Genomic DNA, 16,629 nt, shown 5'->3' with positions numbered 1-16,629 from the left:
GACTTTAACATTATTTCTTAAATCTATTTTCCAAGTTTCATAGAAATTGATGCAGGTTCAAAAGGATTAAACTGGTTACAACAAAATTTACAGTTTGCCCCTCCCCCACCGCCACACACTCTCATCATGGTGACCCGTGGGGAGCCTTTTATTTAAAATGGTCCAATAGCTGTGAAGGTCAATTTCCATAGACACCTCAGGGTGTTTGTAGATCCCATTGGAGGAGGAGCTTTTCAACCTGACCCCCATTGTAAAATGCACTCTTACTTTAGTGAAGAGGTAATGTTTGCAGAGACTTTGGTAGACTAATACCTCCCTAGCTCATTGAGTGTCGCCTATCACTGAATCAGAGGTTTTATGATTTACAACTTTCTTCTACTTGAACTTTTACAGAGCACCTAAAATCTTCAAAACGGTCTTCTCCACTCAAGGTGTCCACTCTGAACGCAATTTTCTTATTTTATGATATGGGTGGCTCTTGATCGGTGACTGTGTTGAAGATCAATCTCAAAAGAGATCCATAGTCAACCAGACTCTTCAAACAATGTACAGCCAGCAACCATTCCCTGCGTTTGCTCATGGAGCAGGACTCATCCAAGATGGTAACCACCAATTCAACATTGCAACTTATCCTGGCATCCCCGGACAAACATTTTTTCCTTTCGCCCCAATGAAATCCGAATATGGAGAATTGGGGTCTCAATCTACGGGAGAGAGCTCATCTCAGGTAATCCAGTGGAACACCTTGCCGTCGCTTGACCATGGTAACCAGACAGACAACCAAAGCGCGGGGCAATTGGTTAGGGGGATTATCTCCAACTCAGGGGACAATCGAAGATATATAAAAAGAGCTCTCGACGCAGAAGTGAAAACAGAGTCTCCGGAGTCCAAATATACCCCCCCATCCAACCTACCATCCGGACCATACTACAGCCACCCCTGGAACACCTTCTGGCCTGGCATCGCTACTAGTGGAAACCCAACATCAAGCAACCCTCTGCCTAGCCAAACTTTCCCTGGATTTGTAACTGTGTCAGGGACTCCACAAAATTACCAAGGTACCTCCAACCAAAGCCCCAACTCCTCATGTGAGAGTGGGATCTCAAGCTTGGATAACAGTCGGTGTAGTAGCACTAACAGTAGTTCCTCCAGCACACAAGGGAATGAGCCTTTTACTGGGCCAAACAACGTTCCCAATGAGCGCTGTAGCGGTACCCCAAGCAGTATTACCGGTATACCTACCGTGGATGGAGCTGTCTCCAATGAAAGCGATGAGGTGAGTACCATACATTTAAAATAAATCAAAATATTTAAGCAGAATTAAAATAATAAGTGGAATGTAATAAGTTAACTGAGCACTTTCTATTACTCAGCCAATAGGTGTGTGCTTATAGAACCCCACATTTTATCAAATAATGTATCTTCTAAACTACCATAGATAGAAGCATTTAAATGTTGGATTTCTGTAGAAAAAAACATTAGATACACTATATATATATATATATATGGACCCCTTATCTAGTTTGCATTCTGAAACATAATAAATGTATTGGATTGATTCTTCAGCTATAACAGTTGCTTCAATAGATCTAGTAGATCCCAGCTAAATAGGAAAATAAAATGTTACCCAGAGATTTGGCGAAAAAGAACCATTGCACTCATCGCATACAAACATTATAGAGTTCCAACCTTCATTCGTTTCTTTAATGCCCTCTCCAAGGTGCTGAAACGGCACAAAACTGAATTTATTTGTTGTTTTCTCTTATAACTTGATCTGTGATACAATCCTGATTCTCGGAGTAAATGTAGTAAAATGTAACCAAATTAACCCTGCTTTAAATATGAGGTGCAATATTATATAATTAATTTTTGATAAACATTTATTGCTAGTGTTATATTTTTTCTTTTGTGATTCAGATAGAGCATGACATTTTAAGCAACGTTCTAATTTACTCCTATTATCACATTTTCTTCATTCTCTTGGTATCTTTATTTGAAATGCAAAAATGTAAGTTTAGATGCCAGACCAATTTTGGTGAACAACCTGGGTTGTTCTTGCTGATTGGTGGATAAATTCATCCACCAATAAAAAAAGTGCTGTCCAGAATACTGAACAAAAAAGCTTATGCCTTCTTTTTCAAATAAAGATAGCAAGAGAATGAAGAAAAATTGATAATAAGAGTAAATTAGAAACTTGCTTAAAATTGCATGCTCTATCTGAATCACGAAAGAAAAAAAGTTGGGTTCAGTGTCCCTTTAAATTTGTGCTTGTGTCTATAGATCGATAGACAGAAAGATTGACAGATAGCGCCCAAAGTGCTTCTGTGCCATTCATAAAAAACCCCAAAATATTTCATGATTTAGATAAAACATACAATTTTAAACAACTTTCTAATTTACTTCAGTTATCAAATTGTCTTTGTTTTCTTGTTTTCTTCATTGAAAAGCAGGAAGTTAAATTTATAAGTGTGCACGTGTTCTATAGCACTTAATGGCACCAGTTTTGCAACAATGTTATACATTAGCATGGGAACTATATGGCAACACTTTCCTTTTTAACTATCCAGCACACCTGAGCCAATTATATGTCCAAGGAAAGTAACTGTGTAACTTTATAACTGAATTTGTTACTGAAGAACTGTAAAGCTATTAGGATTGATACATTTGTGCCTTTTAAATATTTAATTCACCATTTATCTTAGAAATTTGTTGCTTGCCATATGTTATCTATAGAATTAATTCCTTTATACCTGAAATTCTAGGATTATATGGTTCTAGTCTGTTTTTATAAGTGTTGTATAAGGGAGACGTCCCTTTATTAATTAGGAAAAGCATTTGCTGTTGTTTTTATGTGTTATAAGAATTTTTAAATAAAATAGATTGTAAAAAACATAAATTAGATTGGTATCATCATTTCCTAGCTTTTTTTAGCGCTGCTAAATAAACCCCATTTTTTCTTCTTATCCACCATTTAGTTCTCTTTGAGGGAAGAACTTTTTTAGCAGCAGGAATCCACCTTTAGGCGCTCCTATCACACTACACATAACTATATGGCAACACTTTCCAGTCATGTTGTGCTCCAGATATGTGCACGCTAGCTATCTAGATATCTACAGCAAAAGTAATTTGAGAACAGAAGTAAATTTAGAGACTTTAAAAATAAAAAATAAAACATGAAAGAAAAAAAAAAAATCTGTTTTATGTCCCTTTAAGAAGGACATGATTAGTGATTGGTGGGTACCTACAAATGTCTCATCTGATTGGATCTCAAGCCCTTTCTTTTTTAGGAGAGGAAGTATATTGTGTAACCTTAAAGGGGTAGAAAGGTCACACTTGAAATGTGCATAAATGAATTTTTGCAATACATTTTCATTACTAAAATTGCTTTTAGTAAAAGTCATTAATGGTTTCCAACAGCATACGCACATATGCTGGGAGGTCCTGTGCACCAGTATTCAAGCTCAGAGAACGAACAGTGGCTTATATATCACAAATAAAGTCTTCGCAGACACAATACACACCACTGTTCTTGAATACTGGTGCACAGTCCCTCACAGCATATATGCATATGCCGGGGAAAATAGCAATAACTATTACTAGAAGCATTTTTGTTAAAGGAAGTATTTTGCAAATATGCTTCTATATAAAATTGAAATGTACCAATGCACACTTCAATTTCACCTTTCTATCCCTTTAACTAGTTGTTTAAACCCTGCAAAGTAAAAAGGTGTGTTTAAAAATAAAATGTTGAAATAAAAAAGCATTTTATTTATAAACCAAGTTGTCATGTGTTTTGTCTATAGCCTATTAACAATTTTCTTGGTAGTTTTTATTGAGTGTCTCCTTTTACACGTGTTAATGTTAAACTGAACAATTCACACTGTATATTTAGCTGTCATAATTCATTTACATATTATTTTATCCTTCAGGATGTGGAGTCCAACGGAGAAATGGAATTGTTTGCTAAGGAATTAAAACATAAAAGAATAACCCTCGGTTTCACCCAAGCAGACGTAGGCTACGCCCTCGGGGTTCTTTATGGTAAGTGAAGTAGATTTGTCTGTAAAAAGTTTGTTCTTAGTTGGTAATAACAAAAACAATACAATAGGTTAATCTCATTTTACATATTATTAAAGGGACAATCAACAAGATAGATAATCCCTTTACTACCCATTCCCCAGATTTGCACAACCAACATTTTTATATTAATATACTTTATAACATTTAAACCTCTAAATGTCTGCCTGTTTCTAAGCCACTGCAAGCAGATTCCTATCACACGCTTTTTTATTTTATTTTCACAAGGAGATGCTGCTTATCCACGTGAGTCATATTAGCTAACATTGTGCTCTCTCCTGTGGAGTTGTGCCTGACACTGCACTAACTGGCTTAAATGCAAGTAAATAGATAATAAATAAGTAGCCATGTGATGGGGGGGGGTGTCAAATGAGCTTTGGATACAAGGTGATAAAGGGATTATCTATCTTTTTCAACAATAAAAAACTTGGAGTTGACTGTCCTTTTAACTGAACATATCCATATTAAATGGCACAATTTTTATGCAATATACACCATTTATTCTATCAAATTTATTGGGAAGGAATTCAGTCATCCTTGGAGTTAAAGGGACAGTGTACTCTAAAATTGTTTCCCTTTAATATGTTTCAGTGTCTTGTCATAACTCCAGCAGAGTATAAAATGCATGATAAATTGCTCTTTTGAGTTCATTTTTGTATATGAAATAACTGTCTTTGTTGTTTTACACCACAACCAATTAAAGTGGGCTAAAGTAGCAGGGATATATGATCTCCATATTTCATTATTTTCTGTACACACAGATGCTTCCTTGTCTGTATACTAAAGCCCAATACATAGATAGAACAACTGAAAATGAACATTTTATTACTTATCCCTACTACCCCCACTGGGCGGGTCATTTGAATAGCTGGCTATGTTTTCATAGCTTTTCTATAGTTAATACTTAAGTATTGATTTTTGTTGTATATGTGGGGATGACCTAGGCAAAAAACATTTAAAATACTAAAATAAAGGTATCTCAAATTTTAAACCATTTAATACACTTCAGCAGGTAAAACTGATCACGGGGAACTAAATAAGGAGTTAACAATTTTATATTCCACTTTAGCTCTGACAGTTGTAGCTTTTTTCACCAAGGGACTTAAAATGATTAATAAAAAAAAACAATATTACTATCTAGCATTACAGTAAATCAATTTATACAATGTGAAAAAAAAACTTATGTTGTGTAACCCATTAAATCATCTCACTGGGTTTTATTTATCTGTCCGTCCTACAGGTAAAACATTCAGTCAGACTACAATTTGTCGATTTGAATCTCTTCAGTTAAGCATGAAAAATATGTGTAAGCTTAAACCTCTTCTTAATGACTGGCTGCATGAGGTGGAGACTAATGCTGATCTGCAAGAAGTAAGTGGTTAAATCTGAGAAACAGTGTTGTTAAATAGTCATATCTGTCTGTCTATCACTCTCTCTATATCTGTCTGTCTATCTCTCTCTCTCTCTCTCTCTCTCTATATATATATATATATCTTTTAATTAAAGGGACACTGAACACAATTTTTTTCCTATTGTGATTCAGATAGAGCATGCAATTTTAAGCAACTTTCTAATTTATTCCTATTATCAAATTATTTTCATTCTCTTGGTATCTTTATTTGAAATGCAAGAATGTAAGTTTAGATGCCGGCCCATTTTTGGTGAACACACTGTGTTGTTCTTGCTCATTGGTGGATAAATTCACCCACTAATAAACAAGTGCTTTCCATGGTACTGAACCAAACAAATAGCTTAGATGCCTTCTTTTTCAAATAAAGAAAGCAAGAGAACGAAGAAAAATTTATAATAGGAGTAAATTATAAAGTTGTTTAAAATTGCATGCTCTATCTGAATCACGCAAGAAAAAAATTGGGTTCAGTGTCCTTTAATTTTGTTTTTATGTTTGTAAATATATTTCCATTTCCCTCTATACTTTACAAATGTAAATAATCATTTTAATCTTTTTTGTTGATTTTCTCTCTAGATAAAAACTCCTGTGGTCTTAATTCATATTTATGTAATGTTTCCTCTGCCCACTATAGTCATGGTATCAATTAAAGGGACAGAAAACTAATTCTTTTTTCTTTCATGATTCAGATAGACAACTTTCCAATTTCCTTTACTATCAAATTTGCTTAATTCTCCTGGTATCCTTTATGGACAGAGCATCAATGCACGACTGGGAACTAGCTGAACACATCTGGCGAGCCAATAATAAGAAGCATATATGAGCAACCACCAAATCAGTTGCTAGTTCCCAGTAGTGCATTCCTGCTTCAGAGCCTACCTAGGTGTGCTTTTCAACAAAGGGTATCAAGAGAATGAAGCACATTACATAATTGAAATACCTCTGAATCATGAAAGAAAAGAATAGGGTTTAATGTCCCTTTAAAAGGGCATTATATATGTAATGTATTTCCTACCATGTAGAGCACCCGATGCTACCTAGGTATCTCTTCAAAAAACTTTGAAACTTTTTTTAAAATTGTATGTTCTGTCTGATTCACAAAATAAATATCGGGAGTTATTATCCCTTTAAAGGACCAGTCAACATATTAGATTTGCATAATCAACAAATGCAAGATAACAAGACAATGCAATAGCACTTAGTCTGAACTTCAAATGAGTATTAGATTTTTTTATAACAAATTTCAAAGTTACGTATATTTCCACTCCCCTTGTACCATGTGATTGCAATCAGCCAATCACAAATGCATATACGTATAGTCTGAGTTCTTGCACATGCTCAGTAGGATCTGGTGACTCCAAAATTGTAAATATAAGACTGTGCACATTTTTTTTAATGGAAGTAAATTGGAAAGTTGTTTAAAATTACATGCTGAATCTGAATCATGAAAATTTAATTTAACCTGAGTGTCCCTTTAATTATGATTCCTACAAATTAGATCTGTATATAGTATTCAAGATTTAGTATTGACAGACACCTTTAACATTCATATTTCTTATGTTCTCCCCTAACTTTTATAGGTGCTTAGCAGAGGTCATGTCTTACCGCAAGCTCAAAAGAGAAAGCACAGAACAAGCATAGAAAATCACGTGAGACGTAAGCTGGAGAGCTACTTCATGCAATGTTCCAAACCCAGCGCTCAAGAAATGACACAACTTGCACGAGAGCTTAATATGGATAAAGATGTAAGATTTTTTTCCTAGATTTTCACACTGTATTATAAAAGGAGTTTCTCTCTAATGGGTACCCAGTGACTTGTTTTACCTACTGCGTATTAAATCTATGGGAAATTGTTCTTTGGTGTTTATTTTTGTATCTGAAATGGCTAGTTTTTCTCATTAAAACCATCACCTATTGACTTTAAAAGCAAGCCCATAAAAATGGTCTCGAGTCTGTAGATAAAACATCCCTGCTGATGTTATCTATGCCTAAACTAAAATTTTGGATACAAAAATCTCTCTCCCCCCCCCCCCCCCCCCCAACTGGGAGATTAATTAGTGCTATTATCTCCTGTTTCCATATATTTTCAGCAGAAAATGTTTTTTAGTTATATTTACAGTGTGGGTGGCGGTCTCTATGGGAACAGCTAGTTCAAATAACAAAAAAAAGGTAAAAATGAGGCATATATGGGCAGTCACCAATCATCAGCTTCTGAGCCTGCCTAGATATACCTTTCTACAAAGGATGCAAAAAAAAACAAAAACAAATTAGATAACAGAAATAAACTGGAAAGTTATTTAAAAATGCATGTTCTGAATCAAGAAATAAAAAAACAATGTGTTTCATGTCCCTTTAATGGTCCTTTAAAATTAATTCACCACTTCATTACCAAGAAGCTGAATTAGTGGTATTTGCCTAACAAAACTGGCGCTGTCTGCTTCAGGTAAATGGCATAAATAATATCTTTTTGCAGATGATTGTCAAATTGCCTCATTTTTCACAGTTACTGTTGGTTCTTGTTATTAAATTATTATATCATATATTGTACTGTTTAGAATTTTCACATTTTATTTATTTCTCCGTTTTTTAACAGGTTATCAGAGTTTGGTTCTGCAACCGTCGACAAAAAGGAAAGCGCGAGGTGCACCCTTACCTGAAAGATAATATGGTAGAATCGTTTGAAGTTGTCCAGTCCCAAAATCCTCACAATGCAGGATGTTTCTCAGTTCAGCCAATAGTAACCTCTCAGGGTTACACAGCAACGCCTGTGGGTACAATCTCCCCAATTTACACATCTTCATTTCACAAAAATGAGTATGTCTCTCAAGTAATGTCCCATGGGATGTCTATGGAAAATGTTACTAGTTAAACTAGATGATTTTGAATCAGTTGTATAATTTGGCCATTTATATAAGTTGTTTTTTTCTTTTTCTTTTTTTCTTTGTTTTCTTTTAGTAGGGGGTTGAGCGAAGATATGTTGTGTTTATTGGACACAAGTTTACTTTAAGCTGTTTTTGTTTGCCATTCCAAGTTTGAATAGAGCAAATTCCAGTCCTAAGCTGTGTGTTCTTAACGGGTCATTGTAATCAACTTTTTTTATTCGTTGTTTCATGTAAAAGATGATATTTCAAAATATATGTGCTTTTTTTTAAAAAAAAATTCTCATTCCTGTCCTAAGTAAATCAACAGTTTATTTGTATACTCAAAGACCTGTAAAACAGAAGCAGAGTGCTGATTAGTGGAAAGTAGAAAACCCAATACTACAGTATTAGTTTCAATTTACATTGAAAATGTTTTTACTTGAAAATATATATTTATTTTTGCCTGAAAAAACTGTTGATGTGTAAGTGTTTGGAGTACAATGTTTATTTAATGTTTGCAGCCATGATCTGGTAGTGGTAACTTTCCCGAACATATTTTTTTTTATAACATAAAAGGAAAGTAGGGTTAATATACTGCTAGGGATGTGCAAAACAAAATCAGGCTTTGCTTTGCAAAGTGTGTTGAAAAAAATTGTGTTGGCTGTAATTATAAAGGCATACTTTCAAATTCTATGACTCACACGTTCTTTGGCGATTCCAAAGTATAAAGTTTGTGCATAAATTAAGATCTGTGACAGGAGAATCTCAAGAACATATCAGATATTAAGATAAATACAGACCCCCTATCTGTTCCTATGTTAGACAGATAGTCCCTAATTCTGTCCTGCTGTTGATCTGAGACAGTCATATATCGCTATTTGTAGAATTCCCCTTTGTCCCGCCCAACAGAACACCCGGACACGCCAATGAACTGTTCAGACACACCCACTGACCACCCAGACACACCCACAACCTCCCACTAAACACCCTTGATCCCACCCCTCCCAACACAGTTCCACCCCCAAAATGGTGACAAGCCCCCATCAACCTCCTGAGTTCCTAATAACCTGTCACAAATGTTGGGACATATGCAAATACATCTAAGAACTCTAACACTGCAACATAATTTAGTTCTAGTAAGGGTCTAACATGTTATTACCTGGTAGTAACAACTAAAGCCTACAGAGACTTTAAATATACTTATTACTATGTGTTGTAAAGTTTTCAACTGCAGTAGAATCAATGCATTCATTTTCTGCATATTTTGACCTTCTATATTTGCATTCTCAGAAAATACTTAACCTTTGAAGTTCATTGTCTATCCTGTCCAGAAAATGAAATACCAATTGTAATAGAAATGTTTCTGTCAGTTCCTTCATCATTAATTGACAATTCCCTATAAAAAAATATAGTTTCCTCATACTGTTTTTTGGGATTTGTGTATCCTCATGTCTTCCCCAGCTATTCCTGCTTAGCAAACACTCCTACCCCATCATGTGTCTGTTTGTTTATTGTTTTATTTAAATTTCACTAAGTGCCTCTCTGGACCCTCCAGTCTCACAAAGTTTGTTGTTACTCTAAGCCAGTTATGGTGAACCTTGGCACTCCAGATGATTCAAAACTACATTTCCCATGATGCTCGACTTGACTTCAGAGTGGAGTGCCTAAGCATCATTGGAAATTTAGCTCTAAAACATCTGGAGTGCCAAGTTTTCGTCATCACTGCTCTAAGCAGTATGTTTACTAAGAATAGAGAATTGAGTGAACTTTAGTGACTAACTGGAGATGCTGTTAGTAAATCCAGTCTACTGTTCTTACTTTGTTGTCTATATAATTATTTTGGACATTAAATTATTATAACTGACCAAATTCCATCATAGTCTCTTTTGTTGACTAAGTAAAACTTCATTTTGTTAAGTTGGCCACTGTCTCTAAGAGAAGCTAACTTATCCCCCATGTCACTTTAAATCTATGCACTAAGATAGTCACTCCTATTAAACAATGCTCTTTGGCCGTACAGCCACAATATCACCCAAGTCGTTGCATAGACAATACTCTGTTAGTTTATATATAACATGAAGAAACCTCAACACCATATGAGTGATGCACTAGGCTGTAAATTCAAAGAGTTTTTCCTTCCCTTGTGTGTGTGTTAGAGTTTGTGTATGAATTAATACCATATCTGTTTTATATTGTTTGTTTGTTTCTTGTTTTTTTATTTTTTTATTATTATTTTTAAATAGATCATTCATAATCACCCTTATATTTGAAATATTGGCTCATGTTTCCTGTACACAATATCAGATATTATTTTTTTCTAATGAAATCTGCTAATATGTTTCTGCAAGCATTGAAACAAAGCCTAATATTCCATGTTTATTTTCATACATTTACAAAAACATATACGAAGAATCATATCTTATTGATAATCTATAGCATTGGCACAAACATTTCTCCATCCTTTCAAACTGTAAACTGTAAAGTGTCTTTTAAAGGGATATAAAACAGTCTGTTTCATTGTTTTAATAAAAACAAACAAACTCTGAAGTGGCTTATGCTTAATAGATATCATTGCATTCTAATTTGTGCAATGTCCGTAACTTCCTATCACACAAGCACAAGAAGCATATCTAGCTTAAAATCATAAATCTTCTAGATTAACTTGAGGTGGTTTACTATTCAGTGAAAGATAGAGAAACAGGAAATCAGCTCCGGCCCATGCTCAGAAGAGGCAGAATGCAACTTAAATTTTCAGCATGTCCGCTTAATTATTTAGCTGTAGGCAGGGGCTACACCGAGAATTTCTAAGTGCTTATTTAACAAGAAAACAAATTAGTTGCTTGCTGTTTTTTTAACACAATATATAACTTTTTATGTTTACTTTGATTTGACATATATTAGTTTTACTAAATAAGCGCTGTTTCATATCCCTTTAACCACTGATAACAAGCCACAAGGTACAAGTGCACATTTTTTTCTAATGAAATGCAAAGTAGACTGTGTTTCAAATAAAATATAAATCTAGATGTAGCAATAACATACATATAAATAAATAAAATCCTCATAAAATGTGTAATTTTGCATTCCAAAAATACGTTGCAATGTATTTTTTATTATTTAATATTCCTCAAGTTTTCTGTAATTTAGGTTGGCATTTATTTTTCCCAATTTGTGTGTGAAGTTGTCCCTACCTGAGACTTCAAAAGCCTAACCAACATTATGCACAGTGATTGTTTAATCAGTTTAGTGGCTCCTACACATCTTTTCTTGTATGGTCAAAGCAGAGGGAGATAAGATACAAATACTCAATGGTTTTCTGTGCTCAGAAAAAAAATAATGAAACTTTTGCTAACAAAATGGACAATTCAAATTATTTTAAGGCACATTTTAAATATCCTATGAATGTGTCAAATTAATTAGTTCTCCTTTTTAATTGTGCTGTTTCAAATGCTTATCCAAAATGTAACGCCCTATTAGAAGGTGAATATATGGCCAAATGTAATGTTTAGTGAATATGCCTATGTACAGAGATTAGACATACATATGAGGTCAGTCTACATACAAAATTGTGTCATAACCAGTTATGTATCAGTTATGAATTGCCTTCTTTGTAAACCTAAAATAATAACATACATTTTGCTGTGCTTTACTTTTTGTAAGAGTAGCTATGAATAAGATTATTCAAAACTTTTATATCTAAGAGACTGAAACTTGTATCAGCCAAATGTCGATGTAATCATGAAATTTGATATAAAAGAAATATTTAAAAACTAAACGAAAAAAAATGCAGTCTGAGTCTTTTAATACGTTCACTAAATGTTTCACATTTTTCAACTTGAAGAGAGGAGAATTATGTATGAGTTTTTTGTATTTTTTGTATTTTAAATTTTTTATTAAGGACATAGAAGTGTACATACATATATTATAGATACAGGCTTTATAATACAATAAGATTGTGATGATATATACCACCAGAAATCCTCATATTTTCCCCCCCTAAAATAACATTTTGGGTCACTCTTGGACTCGCCGGAAACAGAAGATATGAAGTAGAGGTCTAAAGACCGCTGCCCCATAACTTGCCTGTCTGCTCCGAGGCAGCGGACAGAAATCAACCCGATCCTATATGATCGGGTTGATTGACACCCCCTGCTATCGGCAAATTTGCAGGGGGCGGCATTGCACCAGCAGTTCACAAGAAATGCTGATGCAATGATAAATGCCAACAGCGTATGCTGTCGGCATTTATCGATGTGCGCCGGATATAATACGTTACATTGTATCATGTCCGCTCGCACTATGGTAAATCTACCCCATAAACCGGGGTTATCATGAAACCTGAAACAGGAAAATAATGAGAGTAAAATGAAACAAGAAAAGGAAATTGCCTCATACGGATCATTATTATGTTTATGTAGGAAGTATAGATAACTAAGTGCTATTATGTTCCCAAAGTGTGCACATCTATGCTGAAATATTTATGCAGTATGAATATTAGAAATAGGGGAACAGACTGATATGTATTACCCTTTCAGAGTATAATATTGTGAGATTCTGAGTTTACTAAATTATAAGATGTAAAACATGAGACACGATTAATATATAAATAAACCCCTGATCTGTGGTCTATATCTGATAGGACACGCTACTGTATCTAATGCCTATGTAGGTATTTGGTTATGTTTTAAAGTTGGCACCGTCAAGTGTATCTGAATAGTAATATATGGCGTTGTGTTCTACTGTCAAATAGCATGCCCCCCCCCCACGACTCCTGCCGTAGACCACAGGGTTATGAAGAAGCAGTCTAGAGTAGATTTGCATCAGCCATTTGAGATTAGTCCAAAGGGTACACTGATCAAAGCATAATCGTATACTTAAAAATGTGATGTACACTAAACAAATTACAACGGGGTTCACGTGTTTTACCATAAAGATGGGGTTGCATTCAGTCTTAATCATGGGCGCTTACCACTATCAGTTCTATGGGTGGATGCAAGTAGTACTGTACAAGCTGTATAGATCCATGTGCAATAATTTAAACAACAAGTAAACAATCAAACAGTCAAACAAGGGCTAGGACTAGGATAATAGTACAGTCACTAACAAAGGTTCTTTGCTGCTCCTGAGCCTACCTAGATAAACCTTTCAGCAAAGGATAACAAGAGCAGGAAGCAAATTAAATATTAGAAATAAATTGGAAAGTTGTTTAAAAACAATTTGGGTTTAATTTCCCTTTAAGTTCCATGATTTAAATGAAAATGTTCCACTTAAAGGGACAGTCTACACCAGAATTTTTATTGTTTTAAAAGATAGATAATCCCTTTATTACCCATTTCCCAGTTTTGCATAACCAACACAGTTATAATAATATACTCTTAACCTCTGTGATTATCTTGTATCTAAGCCTCTGCAAACTGCCCCTTTTTTCAGTTCTTTTGACAGGCTTGCAGTCTAGCCAATCAGTGCCTGCTCCCAGATAACTTCTCGTGCACGAGCACAGTGTTATCTATATGAAATATGTGAACTAACACCCTCTAGTGGTGAAAAACTGTTAAAATGCAATCTGAAAGAGGTGGGCTTCAAGGTCTAAGAAATTAGCATATGAACCTCCTAGGTTAAGCTTTCAACTAATAATACCAAGAGAACAAAGCCAAATTGGTGATAAAAGTAAATTGGAAACTTGTTTAAAATTACATGCTCTATCTGAATCATGAAAGTTTAATTTGGCCTAGACTGTCCCTTTAATCTCTAAAAGCACAAAAAAGAGTGACTCAAGTGTGTGCATGGGCATGGTCTGCATTATCATATATATATAAGATAGGAATGGCTTTTGGCAGGGCCGGAGAGTGATTTGCCAGTTAAAAAGAAAATGGAATTATGTGTGTTGTAATTGGAGAGTGATAGAGGTGTAATGAGTAGAGGCAGCACCGGTGCTAGGATTTTTGGCTACACAGAGGAAGGCAAATTTTGATGACTCCCTCAAAAAAAAAAAATGATATACCCTACCATTACTGTTGCTTAACAAAATGTACTAGTGATGTGTTTAGCAAATTAATCACTGATTTATAAGAACTATAACAGCTATAATGGTTAATTACTGCATGGTATAACGTACCTAAATGGTAACTCTGCACAACATAGCAGATCAGTGGTGGTTCTGCACACCATAGCAAATCAGTGGTGGCTCTGCACAACATAGTAAATCATTGATAGCTCTGCACAACATAGCAAATCAGGGGTGGCACTGCGCAACATAGCAAATCAGTGGTGGCTCTGCACAACATAGCAAATCAGTGGTGGCTCTGCACAACATAGCAAATCAGTGGTGGCGCTGTACAACATAGCAAATCAGTGGTGGCTCTGTACAACAAAGCAAATCAGTGGTGGCTCTGCACAACAATGCTAATCAGTGGTGGCTCTGTACAACATAGCAGATCAGTGGAGGCTCTGCACAACATAGCAAATCAGTGGTGGCTCTTCACAACATAGCAAATCAGTGGTGGCTCTTCACAATATAGCAAATCAGTGGTGGCTCTGCACAACAAAGCAAATCAGTGGTGGCTCTGCACAACAAAGCAAATCAGTGGTGGCTCTGCACAACATAGCAAATCAGTGGTGGCTCTGCACAACATAGCAAATCAGTGGTGGCTCTGCACAACAAAGCAAATCAGTGGTGGCTCTGCACAACATAGCAAATCAGTGGTGGCTCTGGACAACATAGCAAATCAGTGGTGGCTCTGCACAACATAGCAAATCAGTGGTGGCTCTGCACAACATAGCAAATCAGTGGTGGCTCAACATAGCAAATCAGTGGTGGCTCTGGACAACATAGCAAATCAGTGGTGGCTCTGCACAACATAGCAAATCAGTGGTGGCTCTGGACAACATAGCAAATCAGTGGTGGCTCTGCACAACATAGCAAATCAGTGGTGGCTCTGCACAACATAGCAAATCACTGGTGGCTCAACATAGCAAATCAGTGGTGGCTCTGCACAACATAGCAAATCAGTGGTGGCTCTATACAACATAGCAAATCGGGGGTGGCTCTGCACAACATAGCAAATTAGTGGTGGCTCTGCACAACATAACAAATCAGTGGTAGCTCTGCACAACATAGCAAATCAGTGGTGGCTCTGCACAAATAACAAATCAGTGGTAGCTCTGCACAACATAGCAAATCAGTGGTGGCTCTGCATAATGGATCAAACAGTGGTGACATTATATAGAACACATCAACCTGGAGGCAGGAAGACCTCTTTTCTTTTTCACCATTATAACTAGATTGATGAGATTGTCTAACAGGAAAAGATAACCAACCTGAAGGCAGACAAGTTCTCAAGCAGATAACCTGTCCAACTGTAATTACCACCTGGCAAAATAAATTAAAGACTGCAGAAGAGATCTGTTGTTCAATCTGGACCCCTACTCTTGGGCAACCAATTGCATGAGAGCAGGGCCTGTCAATCACCCTGAACAAGTGAGTTTGAGGTGATTTATCTCTGTCACCTATGATAAGAAGCAGAGACTGAATGCATCTTGATACATTTTTCAAGCCCTACAAAAGATAAAAATAGCTTGCAGTGGATTACTGGTAGGTTTTGGCCAGGGGACCAGTACACACAACACTCTGCACTATATGATAGTGCAATGCATCTATACACTAAATCAGAAGAGAGAAAGAGGGCGTCTCATAGTGTAAGATATTCTTAAATAGTGCTGTTGTTTTACAAAATAAAAAGGCTTACCAGATGGTATTGCACTGTACTCTGACCGGTGCCAGCTTGCGGACTAACACTTAACAGTGGTTAGCACACTGATCCGACTCGTTGGTCAGCTGCATCCTGGATTTCTCGTTGTCGATATCAGCTGTAATCCAATATTGGCCGCTTTGTGGATGCAATCTTAGTGCTGCGATGTACCTTGATTAGCACCCAAAGAGGGATAAAACCATACGTCAACTTCCGAAATAATTATGGTTAAAAGTGCTTTATTTTTGACACTACAACGCGTTTCTCGACCATACAAACTGGTTGTTTCCTCAGGCAATACACATGAAACCTCTAATAAACGCTGCACTATATGATAATACAAGGCACCCTAATAAATACAACACTCTGCACTATATGATAATACAAGCCATCTATACCCTAATAAACACAACACTCTGCACTATATGATAATGCAAGGTATCTATACACTAATAAACACAACACTCTGCACTATATGATAATGCAAGGTATCTATTCACTAGTAAACACAACACTCTGCACTATATGATAATAC

At 35.8% G+C, this 16,629-nt stretch overlaps 1 protein-coding gene across 1 annotated transcript; it reads left to right on the top strand.

Moving 5' to 3' along the window:
- The first annotated feature begins 314 nt into the window (after positions 1-314).
- Positions 315-8,446, top strand: LOC128643242 (POU domain, class 5, transcription factor 1.2-like). The gene is made up of 5 exons (XM_053696229.1): positions 315-1,276; positions 3,930-4,041; positions 5,318-5,448; positions 7,066-7,230; positions 8,079-8,446. The coding sequence occupies exons 1-5, from the start codon at positions 545-547 to the stop codon at positions 8,352-8,354; spliced, it is 1,416 nt and encodes a 471-aa protein (XP_053552204.1). The 5' UTR covers positions 315-544; the 3' UTR covers positions 8,355-8,446.
- Positions 8,447-16,629: the final 8,183 nt, after the last annotated feature.

This window comes from Bombina bombina, chromosome 12 (genome assembly GCF_027579735.1).
Source record: "Bombina bombina isolate aBomBom1 chromosome 12, aBomBom1.pri, whole genome shotgun sequence".
Taxonomy (NCBI): Eukaryota; Metazoa; Chordata; class Amphibia; order Anura; family Bombinatoridae; genus Bombina; species Bombina bombina.
This window is presented reverse-complemented; position numbering and strand designations above follow the sequence as displayed.

Excerpts from the sequence above, each read along its gene's own strand:
- LOC128643242 (XM_053696229.1), top strand. The coding sequence starts at position 545 with ATGTACAGCCAGCAACCATTCCCTGCGTTTGCTCATGGAGCAGGACTC. Across the intron at positions 1,277-3,929 it reads TCTCCAATGAAAGCGATGAG|GATGTGGAGTCCAACGGAGA; the intron begins GTGAGTACCATA and ends TTTATCCTTCAG. Across the intron at positions 4,042-5,317 it reads CGCCCTCGGGGTTCTTTATG|GTAAAACATTCAGTCAGACT; the intron begins GTAAGTGAAGTA and ends TCCGTCCTACAG.